The sequence below is a fragment of the Sander vitreus genome, chromosome 22, assembly GCF_031162955.1.
Source record: "Sander vitreus isolate 19-12246 chromosome 22, sanVit1, whole genome shotgun sequence".
Taxonomy (NCBI): domain Eukaryota; kingdom Metazoa; phylum Chordata; class Actinopteri; order Perciformes; family Percidae; genus Sander; species Sander vitreus.
Window position 1 is genome coordinate 21,929,181 of NC_135876.1, and position 24,428 is coordinate 21,953,608.

The 24,428-nt window shown below is 40.2% G+C and overlaps 1 protein-coding gene across 1 annotated transcript in view; it reads right to left on the bottom strand.

Annotated features, from left to right (window-relative positions):
• Positions 1-24,428, bottom strand: part of LOC144537398 (cadherin-12-like) — a 102,947-nt gene that overhangs the window by 21,204 nt on the left and 57,315 nt on the right. The window contains exons 3-7 of the mRNA XM_078281090.1: positions 21,597-21,891; positions 17,725-17,844; positions 15,849-16,016; positions 12,917-13,104; positions 187-440 (exon numbers count right to left, since the gene is read on the bottom strand). Of these exons, the coding sequence (XP_078137216.1) occupies positions 187-440; positions 12,917-13,104; positions 15,849-16,016; positions 17,725-17,844; positions 21,597-21,891 (1,025 nt within the window). The remainder of the gene's footprint in view (positions 1-186; positions 441-12,916; positions 13,105-15,848; positions 16,017-17,724; positions 17,845-21,596; positions 21,892-24,428) is intronic.

Consider the following 24,428-nt stretch of genomic DNA (forward strand, 5'->3'; position numbering starts at 1 on the left):
AATCTAAATATGTCATGACTAAACCAAACATTTGCAAGTGGAGAAACATGGATGACACCATGTAGATGTTTCTGTCATTTTCACGCGAAATGTGCAGCCACTTTGATACATGCATTTCGAAGTACAACACAATGTACTAAAACTTGTAAAGTGTACCTTGTTTTAGACAGAAGAGTTTAACGTTACCTGACTGGACTGCTGCTGGCATCTAAATCCTGTGCCGTCACTGCTCCAATGATGGTGGCCGCGGGTGTGTCCTCATACACATCCATCACATAGGAGGGCTTATTGAACACCGGGGGCTCATCCACATCCAAAACGTTAATCTTCACTGTTGCTGTGTCTTTGAAGGCCCCAAAGCTTTGAAATCGTGGATCCAGATGAGCATTGGAGGCATCTACCTTAAAGGTGTATGCCTTCTTGCTTTCATAGTCCAAGGGCTGCAAAAAAGCAACAGAAAATAATCCAGTTAATCCAGTTACCAAGTTACTTTTACAGCTACAGTTTATTTTGAAATCATTATCATGTGTCAGCACTCCTACTGTAATTGTCTTCAGTATTCATCCTGTACAAGCTAAAGGCACTTGAATGAATGCTGTAACTGAATATGAGCATCAGCGTTAGCCGCAAGTTTGCCCTCAGTTTATTTTTGTTGGTCTGGCATTTTCAAGTATTAGTTGCTGCCATCTATTGTCAACATCAGCCTCCTCATATCCAATACATTTCAGTATTTAGATGATTTCCAATGTTTATGTTGTCACTCAAAACACGTTCAAATAGCATTGTTCCCAGCTGCCTGAAGAGCAGAACTAAAGGAGTAAACACATATCATTCGGGTGATGATTACACATATTTCTGTTGTAAATGACAGCTCCAATGGCAGTCAATAGTAGGGTAACTATTTCATGAAAGACTCACTGTAGGTCCTGACCAGGTTAATGCCCCCCCCCCACCCGCCCCCCCCACCGCCCTCAATATGAGTAAGTCAAGCTGCGCTGTCTTGGTTCAACAGACGACGCCCCTTTACAGTACAAGAGTTCTCCCAACAACAGCTTCGGGTTCATATGTTCTACCTCCTGAAGCCTCTGACATATCAGCTCAGGGTCAATTAGTCAAAGGCGAGAGGTGGAATCTGCATCCTCGGCATGTCTGCACCTGAGGTGTAAACATCCGACAGCAGTGACACCCGTGCTCGTGCTCCTGCCTGTCTCCTACCCTCTCATGTGTGACCAACCGTACTTGGCGAGCTTGCAGTCCGTCACGCTCCCCTGGTCCGGAGTCACATGAGATACATTCCTTTCTGTGTATTTCAAATTGACTAACATGTAACCACTATGGCAGCAATGCTATCTTCCTGCCCCAGGACTCGGGCTTCTCTGGCATGTAGTTCTCAAATGACACCAAGTGAAAACAGCTGGTAATGGCACAGCAACATGTCCTTATGTAAAGAGACAGTGTGAGAGGGGAGGTGTGCTGGAGGCTGGCTTTTTTTGGATGCAAGAGAAGTAAGACTAGTGATCTGTCCAAATTAAATGCACATGAATTAGCGATCTAATTAGAGTCTATCCACTAGAAATGATCAGCGTCTGCGGAGTCGTGATTTCACAGTGATAGCAGATGCTTCTCAAGCCCTCTGTCTCTCCTCCATCTCCATGGTTTCACAGTCTTGCTGCTACAGCAGGTGTCCGTAAAAAGAGGAAGGAAAAAAAGAGAGCTGTGTGAAGGCAAGCCAATCTGAAAGCAATCATTGACCATCAACCACCATGATTGGTTTGATTACAGTGCGCCAGATGCAACTGGCTAGGCACAGCTATAAGATCCTTCAACAGGAAATACACTATGTCCCTTTCAATCTCTTTCAAGAAGTGACAACACTGTGAGAAGACCAAGCTCCCTGAAGCAACAGCCACGTATAAAGATGGAATTCATTGCGGCTGTCATTCAAATGCTGATCCCTACTACAATCAAACTTAAAGACATCCCGCCAACTTACACCTACAAAGTAGCCTAAAATTTACAGTCATTATTTCAGTTAACTGAGCCGCTTGCTGGTCCCTGTGAATCAGCATCAAAAGGAACTCAATGTACTTTGCTCCTCAAAGAGTGCGTTCAAGACACATAAATAAAAGCATCAATACTACAATTAAAGCCTTCTCATTATTTTTAAGTTGGTGAGATTCAAAAGCAGTTTGCAACAAAGCAAAGTAAATGTGATATCAATAAATACGTAATAAGAGGCCCTTGTGCTTGTGTACCCCACATTGTATTCTGCCTGAACCACCACATGTAGACAGCCATGCATAGCTCAGCTGAAATACATGCACAGGTAGAATAGGAGGAGAAGGGAAGGCGATGCTGGGGAGGTGGACAGCAGGAGGTGTACACCAGGCCTCATTAGCCAGAGTCTCATTTGGGATGAAGAGAAGCGTTGCTTTCCATTTCATTTTCAACATGCTGCATCGCCACAGTTAGGATAGATGCCCAAACGCTCCCCCTTTATAACTGTCTAATTGTCATGTAATCATCTGCTACCCGAAGACAGTGTGTTGTGGAGTATGATGGGGAAGTTCTCTTTTCACATATAGACTTTGAAGTTTTAAAAAAAATCTCTGAGCAAGCACAACTGACATCCTGGAGTTACGTTTGACAACTTACTATGCATATAATATATATTTAAAACAGTTGAGCTCATCAAATAATATATAGGTGCACGTGGGCTTAGTGATGTTAAAAGTGACTCGTTAGATAAGATACAGTATATCAAGATTTTAGCAATTCATATAGCTAAACATTTTTCAGCCTTGTGGCAACACCTCAGACTCACAGTTACCTTGCTGTAACTTTGCTGGCAAGATACATCAGCATTATAGCTACAAAGCAAAACACTACATAGGCCTATTTTGTGAAATCTCAGTTAAGACTGGTTTGGTATAGTCTTGGCTCTAAATGTAGCCATAACGCTTCTAGCACTCTCTGTCACAGAGAGACAACTAACTAGACAGCTAAAACTAGAGAGCTAGCAACTGAAAGCTAGCTTGTGATATAGCCACGGCTATCCGTAGCTCACTGAAACTAAATTCACTAACTGATTTTTCTTATGCTGTTAACTGTGATCGGAGAATATCCATTTTGGTGAAACATCCTGGTAATTCAGTGTGTCATTTGACATAACTTAATAAGACAGTGGTTAAATCCAATCATTGAAGGAGAGAAAAACAGCTAAACTCCTGCTAATGGTAACTAGCTTGAAGAGCTAGTAAACAAGCTGTCTGGCATGATACATTTGATACCAATAAACCCTGGACTGGAAATACAACAACAACAAAAAATATTCTAATATATACTAGTCAAAATGGACAAGAAAGCCAAAAAGAACACATTTCATTGGTAGTTATTGCATTCCAGGGCACATTGCAGTGTAAAAAAGGGCCTTCGATCTGTTCTCAGTTTTCCGGCCAGCCCACAAACTTTAAGCTCTTTTATCTTAACTGCACTGCTTCTGTAGTCACAGCTCTCTGCCTTTGTAGGGCACACTTTATTAATGTTAATGATCTTATTTTAAGAGCAACAGCAAGCCACTAATAACTTTTGAGATGCTGTCACTACTGTGCAAATCAGATACCCTCACCCTGACAACAGTTTTCTATGTGAGTCATTCTTAGTTGACCAGATGCCTTGATTAGCTGTAATTTACAAGTTAACAGTACCAACACATTAAAACATTATTTGCTCTGTTTGCCAAAGAGTGCCTCCATTATTGCCACCAGGGGGAATGTTACATGACCTGAAAAGTCTCTGCACTGAATGGCATCACACATCTATGTGAGATGATTTTGTACAAAAAATGTATCACTCAACTCTTATTACTTTTCTTAGTTAATTTGACATATTTATCCACTAGTACACACTGTAGTATTTCATCAGGATTGAAAGTTTTTGCTGGAAAAGGTAGTCATTAAGTAGCAGCAAAGAAAAGAGATGACGACGGAGGAACAAATTGCAGCTCATTTCCTCAGCAGATGGAAGAGGGAGAGGCTTTGCTGACACCCATGGAACAATGCACGGACTACCATGTGATTAACTGTTAAGCGAATCTCACAGATCAATTTACATATTCTGGTTTGGGTGTAAAACAGTAATGATGAGAGCTACACTGCCTTTTTTTTAATGTGTCTGAGACTCACGATGGTCCAAGTAGGCTACGCCCAGGATATGTGTTGTTAAATAGGAATAAAATGGGGCCAGGAAGGGGTAATGAGAAACTCTCAGTTAATGAGAAGATGTGCTAATGTGTCAACGCTTGACTTGGGGAGAATCAAATCACATCTGGAGGCCATAGGGGAAATTTCCCAGGATGGAAAAACGGCCATTTATTCTCTAACTGCATGTATCATTTTGCGTTTTTTCCCCTCTTCCTCGAAGATGACCTACTTATGTGTACAGAACCAGCGCTGTATGAGTCAGTAATACCCATATCCACACATATATTATCCTTAACGACTTCCATACACCTATGCATGTTCAATTACACGTTTGAATTGTCTCATTATAGCGTCAGTTGTTATGCACCTTTTATGGGTTACTGTGGACACAACAAGGAAGTGTATCAACGGAGGAATTTGTAAGGAAGACAGACCGAGTTCCTCTCATGTCAGTGCTGCTGCTCTTCAACATCACAACAGAACACACTTGAAATTCTAGACATGGTGCTGCGCCCTTTGATATGTAAATGTGCACCTTCATTGCACTGCCAGTGATACTGAATGAAGGAACTTTTTTTCTTGCCAATTGAACCTGTTATGTTACAAGGGAATTTGTTAATATAGAACAGGGGACTAATCAAGGCATCACAGTCTCACAGGTACAGTAGTATGCGTCAAACACAATAAAAACAAGTCCTCATACGGTCAAACAATGAATGTGCTAGCTGATGATCTAAACTGAGATATGATAAGAGGAAATCCATAGAAACTGAAATCTGTTTCTCACTTGTTACTTCTTGTCCCTCCCCCACAGCACACTGGTCCATTTGCACAGTGTAAAGTGTAATGTAATGTGTTGCAGCTGGTTTTTCAGCTTGCTGGTAGTTATTTTGGGGATGGAAGAATCAGGATGATATGTATATTAAATAGGTTCCTTAGTTTCTTTGTGTGTTCAGTTCACTACAATAGCAAAGTGCAATACTCTTTTCAAACCTCACCCTCACCCTATAATATGGGGGCCCATCTTCTGCCGACACCCATGGGTGAATCTAGCCTTTCCCCTTGGAGAATCATTATCACAGCACAGCAAGCCATTAGCAGGCTGATTTAATTTGTTTATGCTGAACACAGGTATTACCTGAAGAGGCTGATGATTAAATAGGGTGAAAAATACTCCAAATATTTAATCTGTCATATAGGGCAGAGCAGTCTTAAATCCATTTACCACAGTATTATGTATTTACAATAGCATTTATGAATCATTAACACCCCCTCACATGAGTTATCCTTTGAGAGTAAATCAAAGCTAAGCCAAACATGCCTAGAATATCACAATTTCTAATTGCAGCTGTGTGAGCCAACACACATCTCCAAACAGCAACATTAGGCCATGTCTGGATGCTTAATTCTAGTGAGGCCAAAACCTCCTGATCCCACATGACAGCACCCATCATCTGCAAGCTAAAGAGTTGCCTGTTGGGTTGCAGTAAGCACAAATAGTTCTAACAATGCCCAATACGCTAAACAAATTATTTCTGGGATGCAAAGCTACTTGAAGGTGAAAATTCCACTGAGATTTTGAGATAAGCAATTATGACTCAGTGTTCTGCGTCTGGCCTGACATGTCTGTCTGTTGTGAAAGAGTGACTTCTTTATAAGGTCATTGCAGTCATTGGCTGACAGTTCAGCATGATTCTGCCATGCAGAAGAATGCTAAAAGACCTCTAGCCACCATTGTGCCATACGCAGTCAATTGACCACAGAGCACTATGAGCTTATCATCAGCGGAGAAAAGCTTACATGCCCCCGAGAGCGATTTGATGTACCTCTGAAGACCCGGGGGTCCTAGCGCTGTGGAGAGAAGATGCTCACTTTATTGTGCTGCCATCAGTCACATTGCTTTGTGTCCTTGGCTGCCTCGAAGCCTCTCCATCCCCCCAGTACTCACAACAGTGGAGTGCCATATGAGAGCCATGCCAGCAGCCCTGTCCACACTGCAGTGGAGTGGAGTGACTGTGAAAGACTCGCACTGCCACTCTTAATAGGACAGGGTTAGCCATGGGATGAGCCCCGAGACACTGGTTTAATCTATTACACCCACGCCTCCCCAGGCCACCAGAGAGAAGGCACTTCTCACATCAACTCCAAGCACCACCTCAGCCGGCTCTTTGTCACTCTCTCTCCTCTTGTTCTCTCTGTGTACTCCTTCACTCACGTACAGCACATGCATAAGCAAACATACAGACACAACGACATGGACACACACATTGCTCCCGTTTTGGTTGCTTGGTGAGGTGTTATTCATCTGTGTTGGGCACCTAGATCTCCTGTTGTTCTCGGGTATTGTTTCCTTCTCTTCTCCTTTTTTCTCTTCCTTTCACACCAGGGCCTAAAATAACTCATTTCACCTCCCACTGGAACATTCAGCACCATAATCAATAGATTAGTTTCAACTTGTGTCTGTGAGCAAGGCTCAGTTGGTATCATGCTGCCGGATGAGCTCTTAATGCTATCAGTTTTAAGCTATAATATATTGCAATTACCACGTGGCAATTTAAAGATTAAATATCATTTCATTCACTTTCCCAAGCTAAGGACTTTTTTGTTTTTTTACGATGCATGGTTGTGTCCTTGTATAAGTCTTAAATGTCATCGCACAAAAGCCCTTTGTGTTATTTAATATTTAACCAACATTCCTCACTGTTTTCTGGCCTTCAGTCAAGTTAGCAGTTTGTTCATTACTTTTGTCATTTGACCATTAGTTTTTTATTGCCTGCTAGTGTTTCATCAAGACTGAAAGGCAGTTACAGCTTCCATTATTTACTGTTCAAACAGCCCAGTAATGACATTTCTGATAGAGAAATTACACTGCAGTCACTGTCTTAATTGATGGCAAGCGGCCTCAGTACTGCCAATGGCTATGATTTAAGGGAAGTCTAAAGGCAATCTAGGCAATTAGTGGCATTTGTTTGCAAATGTTTGTCACTTTTGCACGTTGTTGGTGACAAGCTATTTTCTTAAATGCCATGCAACACTACAACATTAATCACTTGAATGTGCTGTTCTTTGGAAGTGAGTGTGTGTGTGTGTGTGTGTGTGTGTGTGTGTGTGTGTGTGTGTGTGTGGGTGGGGTGGGGGGGTGGGGGGTGGGGGGAGAGACACCTTATGCAAGCTGAATGAATCATTGGCCACTTTTCTTAGAGTGTTAAAATTAGAACAACATTTAAAAACAGTGGCAGAGGTTAACTAATAGCATAGTTGTATAATACCTCAAAACATATAGCTGGTCTGGAATCAGTGTGCTCGGACTAGAGACAAGGATCCAACCATTCATTTAGTCTTAATTAAATTTGCAATATGTCTCATTCCATTGTTCTGAACACTTCAAACTGTCTTTCTGTCACTGTCCATGGTGCTGAAAGCTGTCTAGCTGTATCAGAAATCTCTGTATCATTCCCAATTCCCTATATAACGGACACTATATAATTAATTTATAGTGAGCAGAGATTTCAGAAACTCAAATGAGCTGCATTTATGCAATTTTCAACCTCAGGTGGAAAAAGTGCTTTACAATATGCCACTCATTCCCCAGTAGAGTAGAATAGAATAGACTTTATTGGCCCTGAGGGGAAATTTGTATTGGGTATACTGCTACAATCTGTTGCTTCACAACACAAACATGTAACAGAAAAAAAACATTTTAAAATCAACATAAAAACATAAACATAAGATCAAGAACAACATCTTAGGACATAAAAGAAGGACACATACAGACATATAGACAGACATTACGACATCTTAAATAGTAACTGTAATAATTAAAGTGCGACGCGCAAAAAGCGCTGGTGTATTTTTGCCCTTTTGCTCTGTTGTGCTAAGATTTACTGTTAGACTACTTGCAGCAGCTTGCCCTACACAAGTCACCTGCACTTCTCTTCAATGTTTTTTGAACCCCTCTCACACCCAGGGGCAATGGATTTGGAGGCAGTGCCAGAGGTCTGCGGCAAATGCTTTTTATTCAATGCACTGTGGCCGCTGGGGGCATTCAGTTTGTACAGTGAGGATATAGGCCTGTATTAAAATGGATTCCCTGAATGTGAGCCAGCAAATATTATGCCACACACGCTGCCACTAAACAATGCCGTTCCTCTAGGCCTAGAACAACACATTTCAATTACGTAGCTATATCTGCCACCTTTTCTTCTCCCAGGAGGTAAATAAACATGCAAATGGAGAAATAACATTAAATCTGACTCAAAATAATTTAACCAACAAAACCCAAGGTTATCATGCCGACGCTCCCGACGTGTGGAAGTGCCATTGCTCTCCATATACTGTACGTATGGCAGTGTTTGAATGTGCCGTTGTTCTTTCACCCGCTTTTTCATGTATAGCATGTCGCTCTGTGTGCACATACAGGTATTTGTCTGTACACATTTGTCTGCATGTTTCCCGGGGAATTCATTGGTGGATTTATCTATTGTCTCCCATAATCCTATGTTTTGCAGATGGGATGTGCAAACCCCCTCTGTGCCTCCGTGTCTCTTTTTTCCTTTCCTCCCTGTATCAGACTGGGAAACAGATGATCATCCTTTGAACCCATTACTCAGCCTGATCCTCTTATCATTACCAACCTTCCCGAGTCTCTAATTTGGGGTCTGCCAAACTCCGCTCTGTGTACAATGTGGCTTTCGTCTTCGTCCTGCTGTGTGTTTTTTTTTCGTTGTCGGTGCGAGGGAGGGAAGTCAAAGGAGAAGAAAAAAGAGAGAGAGACAGAACGAGAGTGAGAAAGGTAGAGAGAGGGATTGTCTGCACACATTTGCACACCTGTCCCTGGGGATACTCCACCAATCTGAAATAAGACAGGTCTGTGGGCGGGTCAGTATTCTGGGAACACAGTGAACAACTCATAAAGGCTTCATCTCCAGCTACCTACTATCCACACTCCCAAGGGCACAGCTCATTCTTTCTCTCCTCTCTTTCCCCCTCTGTCCGTGTCCATGCTAATATCACAATCCCACATGGGTACAGGCACATGGTGTTCAGTAAATTACCCTGTGGGGGGATTGGTCAGTTAAAAGGGGCTCAGAATATTCCCCGTCAACAATGCCTCTGTGCAGTAGATTATCACTGTAGGGAATAGATCACACTGCCTCCTTGTTAAATGGCAACATATTAAACACTGCGAGTAAAACAATAGGAGGACAGATGCATCCTCGCCATCCACTGAGGGTATGCATGATGTAAACAAATAACTGTCTTCATTTACATCATAATTGCTTTCTGTCCCTTTGTTATTCAATTACTGTCAACGAAAAGGTCACCATACAATGATCTATAGCCATGACTATGAGCGCATTAAGTACATACAGTGCACACATACCTGATTTACACACAGAAGTTTGCATACGTTCATACACATGCACAGAGCATCCTGAGGCAGCTCTTACACTGAGCAGGGAATCAATTACTCACTCAGCTGCATATTTTCGGGGATCAAAGGATCACACACCTTTGCACGCTTGTGTGCAGGGGCATGTACTAAAAATGTACCAGTTAACGAATACCTCACTCTGATACATCAGAAAAACAAACAGAGATTTGCATTCCCCCAAAGAACATTTTAGACACTTACATCAGAAATACCCTGAAAGGCACAGAAACATAATTGGCTACTTTTGCAATCAGATGAAATATTTGCTGTATCCCCGAAATGAAACAAGTGACAAAAACAGATATATTACCACTCCTTAAAAGTATTTTTTGCGGTAAATTTGCATGAAAGAGGCAGGATTTAATGAGACCCTAACCCACTTTTCTTTTCTTTTTTTATCTTTCAAAAGTAAATTTGTGTGTAAAACTGCAAAGTTTTGAAAGAAAGTTTAGGGTTTGATGGTGAAATAAAATGTATACTGTCACATTCTAACATTATATGTACACCCGTTTGTGACTAAAACTAGCACCGATAGTGCTAAGTGATCAAACACATTCAAATGAAATATCCATTTTTGGTAAATAATAATGGTTGTTCTAACACAATTATTGCTTACAAGATGGTACAGCAAACTAAGTTGTTAGTAAAGTTGTGAGTTATCTGTTACCTTTTCTGACAATATATTTATATGTATGTATTTTTTTTTTGTCTTTTGGATATGATGCCATAAATCTTAGGTGCCAATATGTACCCAAAGCTCAAACAGCATTTTGGGAGAATAACTCAATCCAGAAAAGAAATCCATCTCATCCACGCATTAGAGCATTGCCTACAAAAATCTTCACTTTCTGACCTTAACATTTTTCTGCTTTTCCGTATCGCAGAGACATTTCTGTGGCTGTTGTGGCATTATGCAAACGTAGCATCACTCTGCAGTTCTTTTTTTCTATTGAATCTCAATAGCACTGTCAACAAATGGCATTTCAACTCACCACAGGGGTCTACTGCATCCTGCCAAAGAGAAATGCAGCACAGACTATGAAGGATTTGCTTATATATTTGTGCATGTTTTTCCTGCATGTGTGAGTGCACGAGGAATTCTGTGTGTGTGTGTGTGTGTGTGTGTGTGTGTGTGTGTGTGTGTGTGTGTGTGTGTGTGTGCACCCATGTAGTTTGATGTGTGGGCGAGACCTACTAACTTCAATCCATTCATATTATTAGGCTTCTTAACTGTTATGTGGCACATTCAGAGACACTGAGCCAAACATTTGCCAGCTGTTCAAGTGAAACTGACGTGATGTATTTTATTAGCATGCTGGCAGAAGTGTGGAAGCGTTAGTAGTGGCTCCAAATGGCAGCAAGTAGTAACCGTTTGTAAAACTAGCGAACACTGCATTGCACGCCATTGTCTTGTTTGCCAACCTGGCTAGACTGCAATGCTTGGTGCAGTAGTATACCGGACAGATTAGAGATCATCTGTGAGCCCAGAGCAATTACACTCTGATTTATATGGCCAAATGTGGGCAAGGAGTCAGTGTAACGACGGTTTCATTATTGCAAATGATCTTATTAATGCGCTTTATGTCCTATTGACGCTTATCACCATCTTGAAAGTAGGTGTGCCTTTTAAGAGCAGTCTCCTGAAACCTTAATGAGATGATACTGAGACTCATTCAATGTCTGCTCATGCAGCACTCATAAATGCATATTATTATCACCCCCTGTCACTGAGCTGAATGCCTTCAATGTCCAAAGAGAAATAATATCTTGCTCTTGCTTTCTGCAGTCAAGACTGTGGGTGGAAGAATAATTATGCTTCTATTAAATGTGTTTGGATAATATGGAACCAGGCATACCCTAAGGAGAGCTGAGAATGTACACAAACGAGGAAAGACTGTTAATGTGGCGAGTTTCACAAACCAAAACAACATGAATACATTATGAAAGCTGACGTTAAGATTGATGAAAGAATTCTCTGACAGGCTTTTCAACTGAGCCGTTGTGAAGCTCTCACTCTATCACTATTTGTCCTATTATCCAAGTTTCAAGTTGGTATGGTCATTAATGGAATTGTTTAGAGAAAACTGCACTGTGGTATGTTTTAAAATGAAATGAAATCTCCATAAATTGTTAATTCACTCCTACGGTTCTATAAGGACATAAGATTGTAATATTATTTTTTAAGTATGAATGAACTGAATCTTGGACCAGAACTCTTAAAACATGTTTCATATATAGGCGGAAGTTTTAATAATTGATTGCATAATATGTCTTCTCAAACAAAGCCTAGCTATTTAGTAGATTAGCACTCATTGCACTGGCTGGCTCACTCTATTTCTCGCAGTTATTTTTTGTCTGTGGCTCTAATGTCCTTTTTCTTTCACCTCTGACAGTTGTGGGTCCCCCTTGAAAATGAGATGATAGATCTCACAGGGTTTATCCTAGGAGTAATACTTTTTTTCTAATATCACTGGTCCTTTTGTGCCACTTGACATATGGTGAAGTGATATATAAGTGCCCTACAAATGCTATATGTGGTAAAAAGTTGGTATTAAATGAGATACTTTTGCTCTGTGGTTCAAAGAAAGTGCTACCAAAAGCCTGAATCTCTTGCTGTGGGTCAGTGTGCACTCGATGTATTAATCCATTCCTCAAAAAAAGAAATTGTACAGTAAATGAGCCTGGACATGCTGAGAATATGCTTTATATGGCACAGGCGCTCAAAAAGAGAGAGAGAGAGCTATGCCATTGCTTTGAGTTAAGCTTTAAGGCATGGGCAGAAGGAGACAAACCATTAGAGAGTAACATCACACACACACACACATATCAAAGATTACAAGTTCCGCCCTTACACCTGCCAGGTGTCCTGCTGCTACAGCGGTATTTAACACAACAAGGTGTAAATGAAAAATATACTGCAAAGATATCAAAGATCCAAAACAGTAGTCGCTTCATTGGAATAGTAGTGGGAGGTGTAAATTCAAGGTGTAAATATAACATACAGAATGGCATATTTGGAAGTAGGAGAGCTCGGGGTGCTGCAACATCCCCACCCCCTGAAAAGAAATATAAAGTTATATAAAGTAAAAATATAAAGTTCAAATGCAATATTTATGTTAATGACTAAAGATAATTTCACCCTCTTTAATGTTTTTCCTTAATGTTTTAGTAGTTTATTAGTTTATTTGTACGGCCCGGTAATGACACTGAATACTATTTTTTATATAAGAATTCCCTATGTATGTTTAACATTTTTCTCTTAGTTTCTGAGACTCCATACCCTTTTGAGAATGATCATCCCCTCTTGGTTGTGTTCATTGGTGGTAATGTCAAACATGGCGCCTCCATCACCTGGCACAATGGTGTACTCTACTTCGGCATTTCTCCCGATGTCCAAGTCATGGGCTTTGATTCTACCGACAGCAGACCCCACTGCTGAAGACTCAGGAACTCGTAGGTGAAAGAAACCTGTCAAAAAACAAACATCACACCTGACTCATTTATTATCATCACTTGGCATCGGATGGAAAATATTGAACTCTTCACATCCTCTGTTCTTTATGTAGTCTCTCACATACCCAAGGGTGTCTTATCCACCCACAGGCAAGCAGCTGCTATGCTCTGTCTGAAGACAGTCCTGTAGCTATGGGCATGACATTATTCAATTTTGACGTGCTTGGACATCAAGGCTGCTCAGCTCCTTGTAATTGGCTGGTTTAACCTGTACAAACCACAAACACAAGAGCCTAGGGGCTCTGATACTCCATGCAGCAGAAATCACTGCTTAGGACTTGAAAACAAAGTGTGATTCATTGATTGATTATCGCTGACACCTGACAATAAAAGTCATAAAAAGTCATCTTTTTCTGTGTTTTCCTTCACTCTCTGACATTGCTAGCTGTTTGAACAATAGCATCTGCTTGTGCCACAGCAGTGTTGTAGTCAAGACCAAATAAACCAAGACCAAGTCAAGACCAAGACTTTGAGGGGTTGAGATTGAGTCAAGACCAAGACCAGACCAGTGTGAGATCGGTCTAAAGTACAACAGCACTGTGCCACAAATAGGTAAACTTTACTGGGTTAGGGTTATGGGCAATTCCATAATGCTATACAGTAATAGTGTCAAACTTATTCTGAGGACATGGAATATTTTGGGGTAATCTTTCAGTTCAAGACAGGCAAGAAAATCAATCTGACATTCATTTTGAACATTCATTTTGAAAGTGGTGCCATGTCAAAGACTGACTGAACGAAAAGACTTTTTGGGACTATTCATTGTGACCAAATGAGGGAAATGTCATGAGTCCTTCTAATCACAGTGTAGCGCCGGTGCTTGACCACATGACTGGTTTAGCTGTTTTGTTCATTTTATTTTAAGACATTCTCAACACATTAGCCAAGACGGGTTCTAGATAAACATTAGTTTTTTGGGATTTTGATTTATTTCCCCCATATAAGACGCATAAACCCTAAGAATGGAGAAGACAACGTGCAGGAGAGAAAGGCAAGTGCGAGACTCTTAGAAGCTCCTACTGAGGATAGTGCTACTTGACACACATAGGCATCAAAACTCGGAGATGGATGAACTTAAACATAAATGTCGACAATAAGTCAGAGTGTCAGACAAGAGGCACTCGGAGGGTGAAAAGCGATGCTGCTTGGCAGAGGGCATATTTATTTTTTCTTGGTGGAGGACCAAAATAAATGTACTGAAACAAAACCAAAATGTTCACTCTTTGCTTAGGTTATAGGACAAGGTTGCATTAAATGTTCTTTAAAATCAATACTATCCTTGAGATTGTGCTGCACCATGCAATACTGCTGTGCATATGTTATTGCACTCTCCTATTTGTTATTCCTCAATTTTACTATGGATCTTAGCTTTTTCCTCAGTGTTGATCCTAGGATTTTGAGAGTGGAGCAGAAGCATATGGGATGAATTTGGCTGCCATAATTTCAATAAATAATCAAGTACTTTCAAGGACATGCATTCATTGAAAAAAAAAGTATTTTAAGGTTCATGTCCTTTCAAGGATAGGACGTGGTGCCGCTGCCAAAACAGAGTTAGTTGCGAGATAAGAGACATAACAAACAGCTGTTATATGGCACTGTCAGTGGGTTCATTAGCGTCGAGGATAATTCAACAAAGCCACGTGCAGTTATGTACACCCCTATTAGTAATCACCATTGCAGCCATTGCAATTGCAACCACATCTGGTGCCATCACAGAGGTTAATTCAGGAGATTTACGGTTTACAAATTCTTAATCTATAATAACTAGGGAGGGGGAAAAAAGGATTTCTGGAAAAGACAGATGTGGGATGGATCCATGCAGCAATATAAGTAAACCAAATCATCTGATGGGGTCCTCCAATATGGCCACCACATATATATATTTTTCTTTTTTACCTGTAAGCCTTTTATAGATGGAAGCGAGAAGACAACAAAGAGAGGATTTGGGATGGGGCAGAGGAGCCACCATACTTGGCCCAAACCTCTGTGCTGTGACAGCATTATGGAAATATCATCTTTTCCTCGCAGCCAAAGGAGCTTGACCGTCTGACTGCCATTTACATTCAGAGGAGACCACTCGGTGTCGCCTCAAAATACCCGAAGAGACTGCATCAATACAGAACAGTATTTTTGCTTTCCTGTCATACGCTTCCTGATTTGGAGTAGCAAACATTTTGCCCACAATTTCATATTTATGCTTAGAATAAGTAGAGAAGCTTTCACAGATCAATGTGTTTACAGTAATGAGTTTTTTTTTTTCCAGCTTGGCTTTTTACATGACCTGGTGAACTGTACAATCAAATTAATCTGGTTTAGCAGCTTATACAAAATACCGGATGAAATACAGTGTTTAAATACACTGACTCAATCCCTGGTGCAGCACCATCATGCTCAAACCCAATCCTAATATAGAAGGAAAGCCCCATGAGAGAAATAACACCAATCCTAGTTTATTTGCCAGGAGTAGTAGATGTAAATGCAACCATGGTAAATAAACAGGCCTTTGCTTACTACAGCGCATAATGACACATAATGAAAACCAATTACAGAGAGTAGACATGATGAATACCTCCTGCCATGTTGTAATTGCACAGTGTTTATTTTGTTATCATAAAAAATGTGTGAACCTGCGTGTGCATTGTTATTGTTTGACAAAAAATGAAAATAAATGATAATAAAGATCTACAAATGGCACTCACTTTTAGAGAACCTGGGTGGATTATCGTTGACATCGCTGAGAGTGATGTTGATGGTGGTGGTCCCAGCCAGCCCCCCCAACTGGCCCCCCATGTCCTTGGCCTGGATTAATACCTGGTACTGTTCCTTCACCTCTCGGTCCATATTAGGCAAGGCTGTCTTTATAACACCTGGTGTACAGCAAGATGAATAGGAAATACAGATAACAAAGGAGTGGCAATGGAGTGAGATGGGAAGAGAGTGATTGAATAAAATAGTGAGATACAAAAATACAAAAGGGAAGAAGTGGTCAACATCAAATCTCATGAAATATTTTTGACGCTAAATATATTTCCATAAAAAAAACTCCCAAGGAAGAAGCTGCTTGTGCGGCTCTGACCAAGGCTGAAATAGAGGTCATTTCGCAAACTGGAGACACTTGACATTCAATGAGAAACTCTGGTGAAGCCATATAATGATTCACTTGAGGATCAGAGACCCTGAGATCAGAGAGCGTTTGTACTGCAGATTAATAGCTAGGTCAGTGGGAGGTTGGCAGGCTAAAAGGAAGCGGACAGCATAGGTGGGTCTGCACTTTTTCCCTCCTCTCATTCCATTTTATATGTGGTGAGGATGTGAGAATGTACCATTTGATCCGCAGACCCCTAACAAGCGTGAATACAAAATCAAAGACTATGTTTATTTTTTGATATTTCTCTAATCTTTTTCTGTTTCTGAGATTGACAATTCTGTGACATGCATGGAGATTAACGCATGTTGTTGTAATCCCCTTCCCTTGCTCACCTTTTTCCTCCCAGTGTTTGTTCTCTTTGTTGACATGCATTTGGAGATAGATGCAGGCCCAGCAGGGCAAACATTTACTTTAACAGTTTGATTTTTTTCCATCGTCAGTTTGAAATACAGTCACAGTATGTTCTCTGTGAAGCTCTGGGAATCAGCAACAGATTCCACCGTATCTGCCTGTGTGATATGTATGAACCTATTTTCGTATGCTTTGAACTGCCCCAGATGGTAAGCCAACAGCAGCCCACTGCCAGCAAACTGGTGGTATGAAGGTATTTCAGATTTAAAGCAGTCATCTGCAATACCCTGCCTTGCTGCCACTCTGCAACCTTTTAACTGCCATCTTCCTCCTATGACACAAACCGCCTACACCAGCAAAGTGCAGCTGTATATGAAGAGGAATTAACTGAATAATGCTCCAGCATTGCCTGTGTGTCTTTGTATTGGGTGCATTTTGGAGATTTCAATTTAAGCTGCTGTATCGGTTTGCTGGCTAATTTCAGTATCCTTGAAGTAGAGATACAGAAGGTCACTGGTGGTTTTGAGATCACAGATCATTTCCTGATGCTGGGGCTGTCAGCTTGTGGGTTCATCTGACATTGTTATATGTAGCAAAAAGTGATGGCATTCCTTCACCCCACCACTTAACTCAAAAGGAACTGTACATTTGACTTTTTTTTTATTATCTAGCTTGTGTCTGAAGCAAATATCCTGAATGTTTACATTTGTTGTCAAATGCAGTGTTTGATACAACTGACCCTTTATTTCACACCTGTCATAAATAATTCACTGTCTTTACTGGAGAGCATGTGTCCTTTTATGGCCTACTTATTTGTGGAGTGGCCCAGGGGTCATTTCTGGGACCAGTTTTATTCTCATGATATATGCTTGCACTGGTCCACACTTCATTATATCGCACACACTGTTTAGAAGACTAATGGCCTAGATAGCCTTATTTTACTCCATGATTGCCAGGAGCACATAAAACAGACATACAGTACTTTGTTTTCGCATATTTAAGGTAAAAACGTGAAATATACACTGACTAAAAACTATATTGCAACATACGTACATCTGCAGGGATAATAACTTTACCTGTTTTGGGGTCAACAGAGAAGTATGGCTGGCCATGGAGGATGCTGTATACCACTCTAGCACTGTTTCCATAGGTAGGGTCATCTGCATCTGTGGCTGTCACTTGCGTCACGTATGTCCCTGGGGAAAAGAGTGGGAAGACGTATTGGCTTTGACTTCATTTGTTTCCTCGTGAGACTGCGATCCTAACTCTTTGAAGTTCATCAGTTCACTGAAGGATCTCGCCTGACACTAATAAAGGACGAATGGTATGTGAGAAAGCTACAGCTAATACTGAACAGTCAAAGTCGTTGTTGGGATGTTGTTCAATTTTCCTGTTGTATGATTTGATTTGCACATTTGTTGCATTACTAAGAAGTTATTTGTAAAAAATATATAATAAAGCAAGGGTGAAAATAAATAGGAAAAAGCTTGTGTGACCATTCATTAAACAATGCTACCATTAAGAAAGCAAAGGGCCATGGCAAGAATAGTATTAGGATGGCAGTCTTCCAAACCCCTGCAGTAAGAGGGACAGAATAATTACTTGTTGGATGTTTGGCTCATCCTCCTTAACAAGCTGGCATTGCACACAGACCTTATTTACCATGTATTTAAATTCAACAGATTCAATTCAAAGTCTCCAGTTTGAGGAGAATAACCAACAAAAAAATGCCTTGTCAGCCTGACCATTTTATGAATGTAAAACACAAGCCTAGTCTTTCTTGAGCAGATGGTTAGATTCTTTGGAAAGACGACTTGTAGACAGGTTGACATGGGTGCCTTCATAGGCAGACAGCTCAGTGCACATTTGTTCACCATGTATCAACCACATCTGGCTAGCTTTAGAACAAGGTGTGTGAAATATTTTCAACTGCAAGATGTGTGGAACGCTTATATGAACAGGAGACACACTGGCCAGAGGGATGGTCATTTTAAATTCTGGTAAGCTCCTAGTTGTCTGTAAAGAACTTGTTGTATATTAAATAGGCTTTGCAGTCCGAGCAGATGGCCACAATGGCATTAAAACATTAGGTGAGAGAGATTAGCGTCCCAATCCGTTATAACAAAAAAACACATGCCTGATTAAACATATAAGAGAAGGACTGCATCGGGTTCCAACAGGAATATACAATAGCTGTGATAATACAGCAAGGAAGAGGATGAGCTCAGATGTAGTGAAAGTTTAAAAGCCTGTGAACGTGGCAGACACCTATGCATTTCCAGGCAACAAAGCTAACAACCCCCATCCCCCCAGTGTGAGACAATAAACAAGCCGAATAAATTCTATTCCTGCAATTATGGAAATTCAGGTGTGTGAGTAAGAGCTAGGTGGAAGAAATGGCTTTAAAGGTCATTGCTGATGAACAGGGGAGGAGAATGCAGATCTGTTTTTGCAAAATATAAATATTTATCTGACTTTTTAAAATATTATCTATATCACAATATTCAAATCACTGTAATGTTGCAATGCAATGCAGATGAAACCAATTAACATATATCAATCAACAGATTTTATATTCAAATATGAAGAGAAAGAGAGAAGAATTAATATAATCAAAAGACTGATCCGAAATCTCATATTAACTTAAAGTGCTCATATTATGCGTTTTGGCTTTTTCCCTTTACTTTATTGTGTTATATATCTTTTTTGTGCACGTTATAGGTTTACAAAGTAAAAAAGCCCAAAGTCCACCCCAAACGTGACTTACCATCTCCAACAGAAAACACTGTTCACAAACTGCTCCAAACAGCTCTATTGTAGTCCAGCCTTTACTTCCGTGACAAACGTGCGTCACTTTGTAACACACGTTATAATGCTCGCCTAGCTGCTAGCATGGCACGCCCTCATACTCTGCTTCTGACTGGCTTGTTGTCCATACCTAGCTACTGCGCATGTGCGACTCCCAACAAAGATAGAATAGAAGTGAGATGTCTCACTCTGTAGCTAAAACAGAGAGCTCAACACACAGGGTGAAAAGAGGAGCTGCAGCAATGTGCAGTACAACAAAAATATGGTGTTTTTTGAAAATTAAACCATGTAAACCTATTCTGATATAACCTCTAAATACAATTATGAATCTGAAAATGAGCATAATATGAGCACTTTAAGTTTGACAAGTTGAGACAAGGAGTGAAATCGTTTGTGTGACATTTTGTTACTACATTTTCGTTTTCAGGCAACTCCCAAAAATACGTTGTGAAATCTGTCACTTTCTTTTAAATGATTCAGCGTTAAACTAATTGCATATAACTCTAATGGCGTCTACAGATTATTGTCATGAGTGATTTCCTAATGTCTGGCAATGGACTGGTCTTCATTACCAATCATTATTGCATATTTATGTCCAGCATCTCTCTATTTTAGTATTTGTTTTGCCCTGCTAACATAAAAACATCCAAAGGGGATTCTAGCCAAAGACAACAAGAGGGATGTAACAGCTAATGAACCCATTGATCGCATAAGTCTTGCTGGCATAAATATTGATAAAGACTTAAATTGGTTTGATGATTCTTGCACTGGTGGTAATTATAACTTTTCACACAAATGATCAGGGGCTGGTAAAAACACACAGTTGTAGTCTCAGCAAAGATATTTCTGATAGTGGTGTCACTCTGCATAATTTGGCTGTGTCTAGTTAGTATTGTTTTCTAATACTGAAAGATTTTTGCAGTTAAAATAATTTGATCTTGATCACATATTCTTAAATGCAGAAATTCAATTTGAGGTATTCTTGCTTTGATGTTTTACTGATGTATATATCTAACAATTGTTATACCCGTCAGGGTTATTTCACTGATGATGTCATCAGGGGTATTTCAGTTTGGAATTTATACTTTCAATTTATAAAAGAAAGCCTGTGTTACAAGCTTTATGTATGGAGATGTAGACGTTTATGAGGCAGGGAGCATCTAATGAAAGATGCTATACTGTTGCATTATGGGAAATGCAGGATCCAGAGTTTTGGGGGCAACTGGTAATAGGGAACACAAGTCAGGATATCTCTGCCTCTGCTGCTTTGCTTCTGACCATTCTTTTTGTTTCTGTCTCTCACAAATACAACATTGTGGAAGTGACACACTTAATCGCTGGAGTACCACTTTAATGTGTCGAAGATAATGGCAGCTAACCATTCATAGTAACTAAACATCTAAGTGATGTTTTAAAATTACTTATGTAGACTGTCCAGCATCAAATTATATAATAATGGAAAATAAATTAAATTTTACAATTACAGGGAGGTAACATTTTGAAAATGTTTGGTTAATTCACTTGAAAGATGATACAAATGTGCATGCGACTATCTAAATGAAAGTGAATTAGTTTGCTGTCAAGTATCTAATTGATGATCTACTTGATTCTTTCTTTGGGTGTTTTTTTATTTTATTTTAAGCTAATCTCTGTACTACATGATCACACTAGATGTGGTTTTGATCAACTTGAAAGCCTCTCTGATTCAACAGTAAACTGTTGCAGAGCAGATTATGATTTAGATTGTTCACCGGGACAAGGCTGTGTTGTTTTTGCTTTCTACCCATACTCTAGAGACTGCTGACTTTGGAGTTTCGAGGGATTCATTGCTATCCAGATCAAGAGGAATCATTCTCCCAGCAAATTACCTTGATCTGTTGTCCCTGGTGGGGATGTAAAAATACAAAGCTGTGGAATATACTCAGGGCAACACCAAGAATAACTGATTCTCTGAAATGTCAAAATCTGGGGGGAGCAGCTTTGCCCCTCTGGTTGTACCTGTAATGCTCCTGAAACTTTTGGATTCTGTAGTGCGAGAGGATATAACAGCTTTCAGTGCAACGGATTCTAATCAATTAAGCGATATATACTGGGTTCTCTATCTTTACTGGATAGAAAATATCACTAGATGGTCACTGACCTACTGGTGACATCTCAGGGACACTGGCCGTATATGGTCCATCCAGGAATTTTGGTTCGTTGTCGTTGATGTCTTGAACCTTGATTACAAATTCTGATTCAGGCTCTAGGGGCCTATTGGTGTCCATGTCAACCGCTTGGGCGCGTAGGGTGTAGTAAGGCTTCTCCTCCCTGTCAAGACTCCTTAAGGCATGGATGTCCCCCGTTGTTTGGTCAATTGTGAAAATGGAGCCAGCCCCGTCTCCCGAGAGAGTGTACTTCACCGCATTGTTGCCCCTATCGAGGTCAGTGTGCAGCTGCAAGACAAAAGAGGAAAAAGACAGGTTGAGTGCAAACATTGGCACATATAATGATTCATTGAATGCACTGGGGAAGGGCTGTCAAAGAACTCTATTTCACAAAGAGAGTCAAGGAAACTGACTGCACATCAAAGAGCAAATTCATGTCTCAGCAAGGATCTGCGAAACACTAAGTCATGAGAAAAATAAAATGATGGTACTTTCAGAACGTTTCACAGATTAATGAGGCTAAATCTCTCATAAATAATGTATTCTCTCCGTGCAATTACGCTGCAGTGATAACTCTTCGACATCGTGGACCCATTTCTATTCAAGCGTGACTCAAAAATCTTACATGAGATAGTTTTTCTCAAAGTGGCATAGGTCAGACTGTGAAAACTAGAGGTAAATACTCGTTTTCCACAAGAAGGATTTTTAATACTTTCACCTGACAGCGGAGGTCTATGACCAGATGACTCTCAGCACAGTTGCAAAATATCACTACTCCAGCCAGAGAACATCTTTGTTTATATAGATCCAGGACAACGGCAGCTCTCTTTGTACAAGACAAACACATTCTAGGCTGGTGGCAGAAAGCCTATTGATATAGTTATGTTCACCTCCCTGGGGAGATCCATCATACATTTTGAATGATTTTAAATATTTAAGGGCGCTAATGCAATGTGATCATCACCACATATGATATGTATGTTTGACTTCTCATCAATAGTATGAAACTTCCCCCACACCTTTGAACAGCAGTCTTACTCCAGGAGATAGGAACAGATATTTTAAGCATTGAAGCAGAGGCATACAGTGTAGCCAGCTAAATTGAGTATCTGCTGACTCTGGGAAACATGGTTTAATTATTCTCTGTCAAAAAAAAGCTTTCATAACTTGCAACACAAAACCTCGATTTCTACACTTTATGATTGACTATGGGCCATTTTCTAGCACTGCAAAAACAGAATGAACATGGTAACATTTTAGTTGCTTTTGGATTGGAACTTGTTTTGTCAAACTGTTGTCATCTGATTGAATATTGGCGATGTTTGTTTGCTGACTTGCTAACAACAATAATATAGGTAATATAGGAAAGCCATTACTGTCCTGTAATCACATTCTGATTAATCAGCCTAGGATGATTATGTCACGATTAGTCGCGCTTTGCCAGACCTTTCTCCACAGCGCTGTGGAGGCGTTTTACCGAAGCCAAGACACCCGCAAAGAAACGGTAAAAAAAGTAACATCTCCAGGTAGTTTGAGGCAGTAAAGTTGGCTATGTCACTTGAATGGACAAGCACTAATGAAGTTCAGCTGCATAGCAGGAGGACAGCTAGCTAAAGGTGAGTCCCACTGAGAGCCCACCACATCAAGAGAAAAAGTGCATGAGAAGTTAATTGATGCAACATGTACAAATACAAAGCATTGCATTGTAATAAAAAAAAAAGAAGACTTGGACATAACGTTACTGAAATGCTAATTCTTTGAACTTTGACCCCTCAAGAAAACTTTTCTGAGCAAAACGCTACGCAGTTGATATGACCTTTATTGGAGCTAGCATATCTTCATGTGACAGTGTTGCTGAGCTGCCCACTGGAACAGGTTGAACAAATTTTGGATAAATAATGTTAACTGTTGTGTGGCTACGATATACCTAGAACAAACGGCTTGGTGTACACCTGCTGTGGGATTGTTGTCGATAGATTTTTTTTCTAGATTAATCGTTTTCTCTTGAATTGTCTCATTAGTTTTGGGCATTTATTTGTCAGGCCATGTCATCAGACAAATTGGGGAAATACGTGGAGCTGTAATGGTTGTGGATTTATCATTGTGAGACATGGCATGTCGCTAAAACGTAGGTGGGTTTCAATAATTATTAATTAGCACAAAGCCAGGGTTTTAAAACAATGAACCATGAAGAGATTTAGGCAATTATTTTGGATTGTCATCATTGTCTTGCAATATGTAGTTGAACGTGTTTTGATTTCAGTGAAGAATCTTTGATAGCAAGTTGGAAATGAATACTGTTATGGTTTTGGTCAGGGGCAGCAGCACAGGTACACCATACCTCCAACATATCTTCTGTTGACATGCCTACATCCATTCTTTTCTATTCTGATGTTTTCAATGAGTCTTGGATTTAGGCCACCTTGCCATTATTTTGGTCACTGTATCACTAGTTTGTGTGTACATATACCTGTGGCAGTGTTATTGACAACGGTTGCTTACTGTTTTTTGTATCTGGTTTTGTTGGGTAGGCTAATGGTTACAGTCTCCTGAAATATTAATTGGACAGAGAACCTCCTCTCTAATTTCTGAAGTGCTCCATCAGAAAAATTGGTAAGTGCTTATTTCAGCAGTAATGATCATAGTTATCTGTAACTGTGTGGTTGTGGCATGTCTGTACCCTTGACAAAAAAAGTGAGCTGGAGTGCTATAAGTGTTTTTATATGAAACGTTTAAAAACTTGTAAAATGCACTAGACTAGGGTATGGATTGGGTTTTGTAGCCATAGACAATGCAGACAAAAAGCAATTATCCAACAGTTGCAT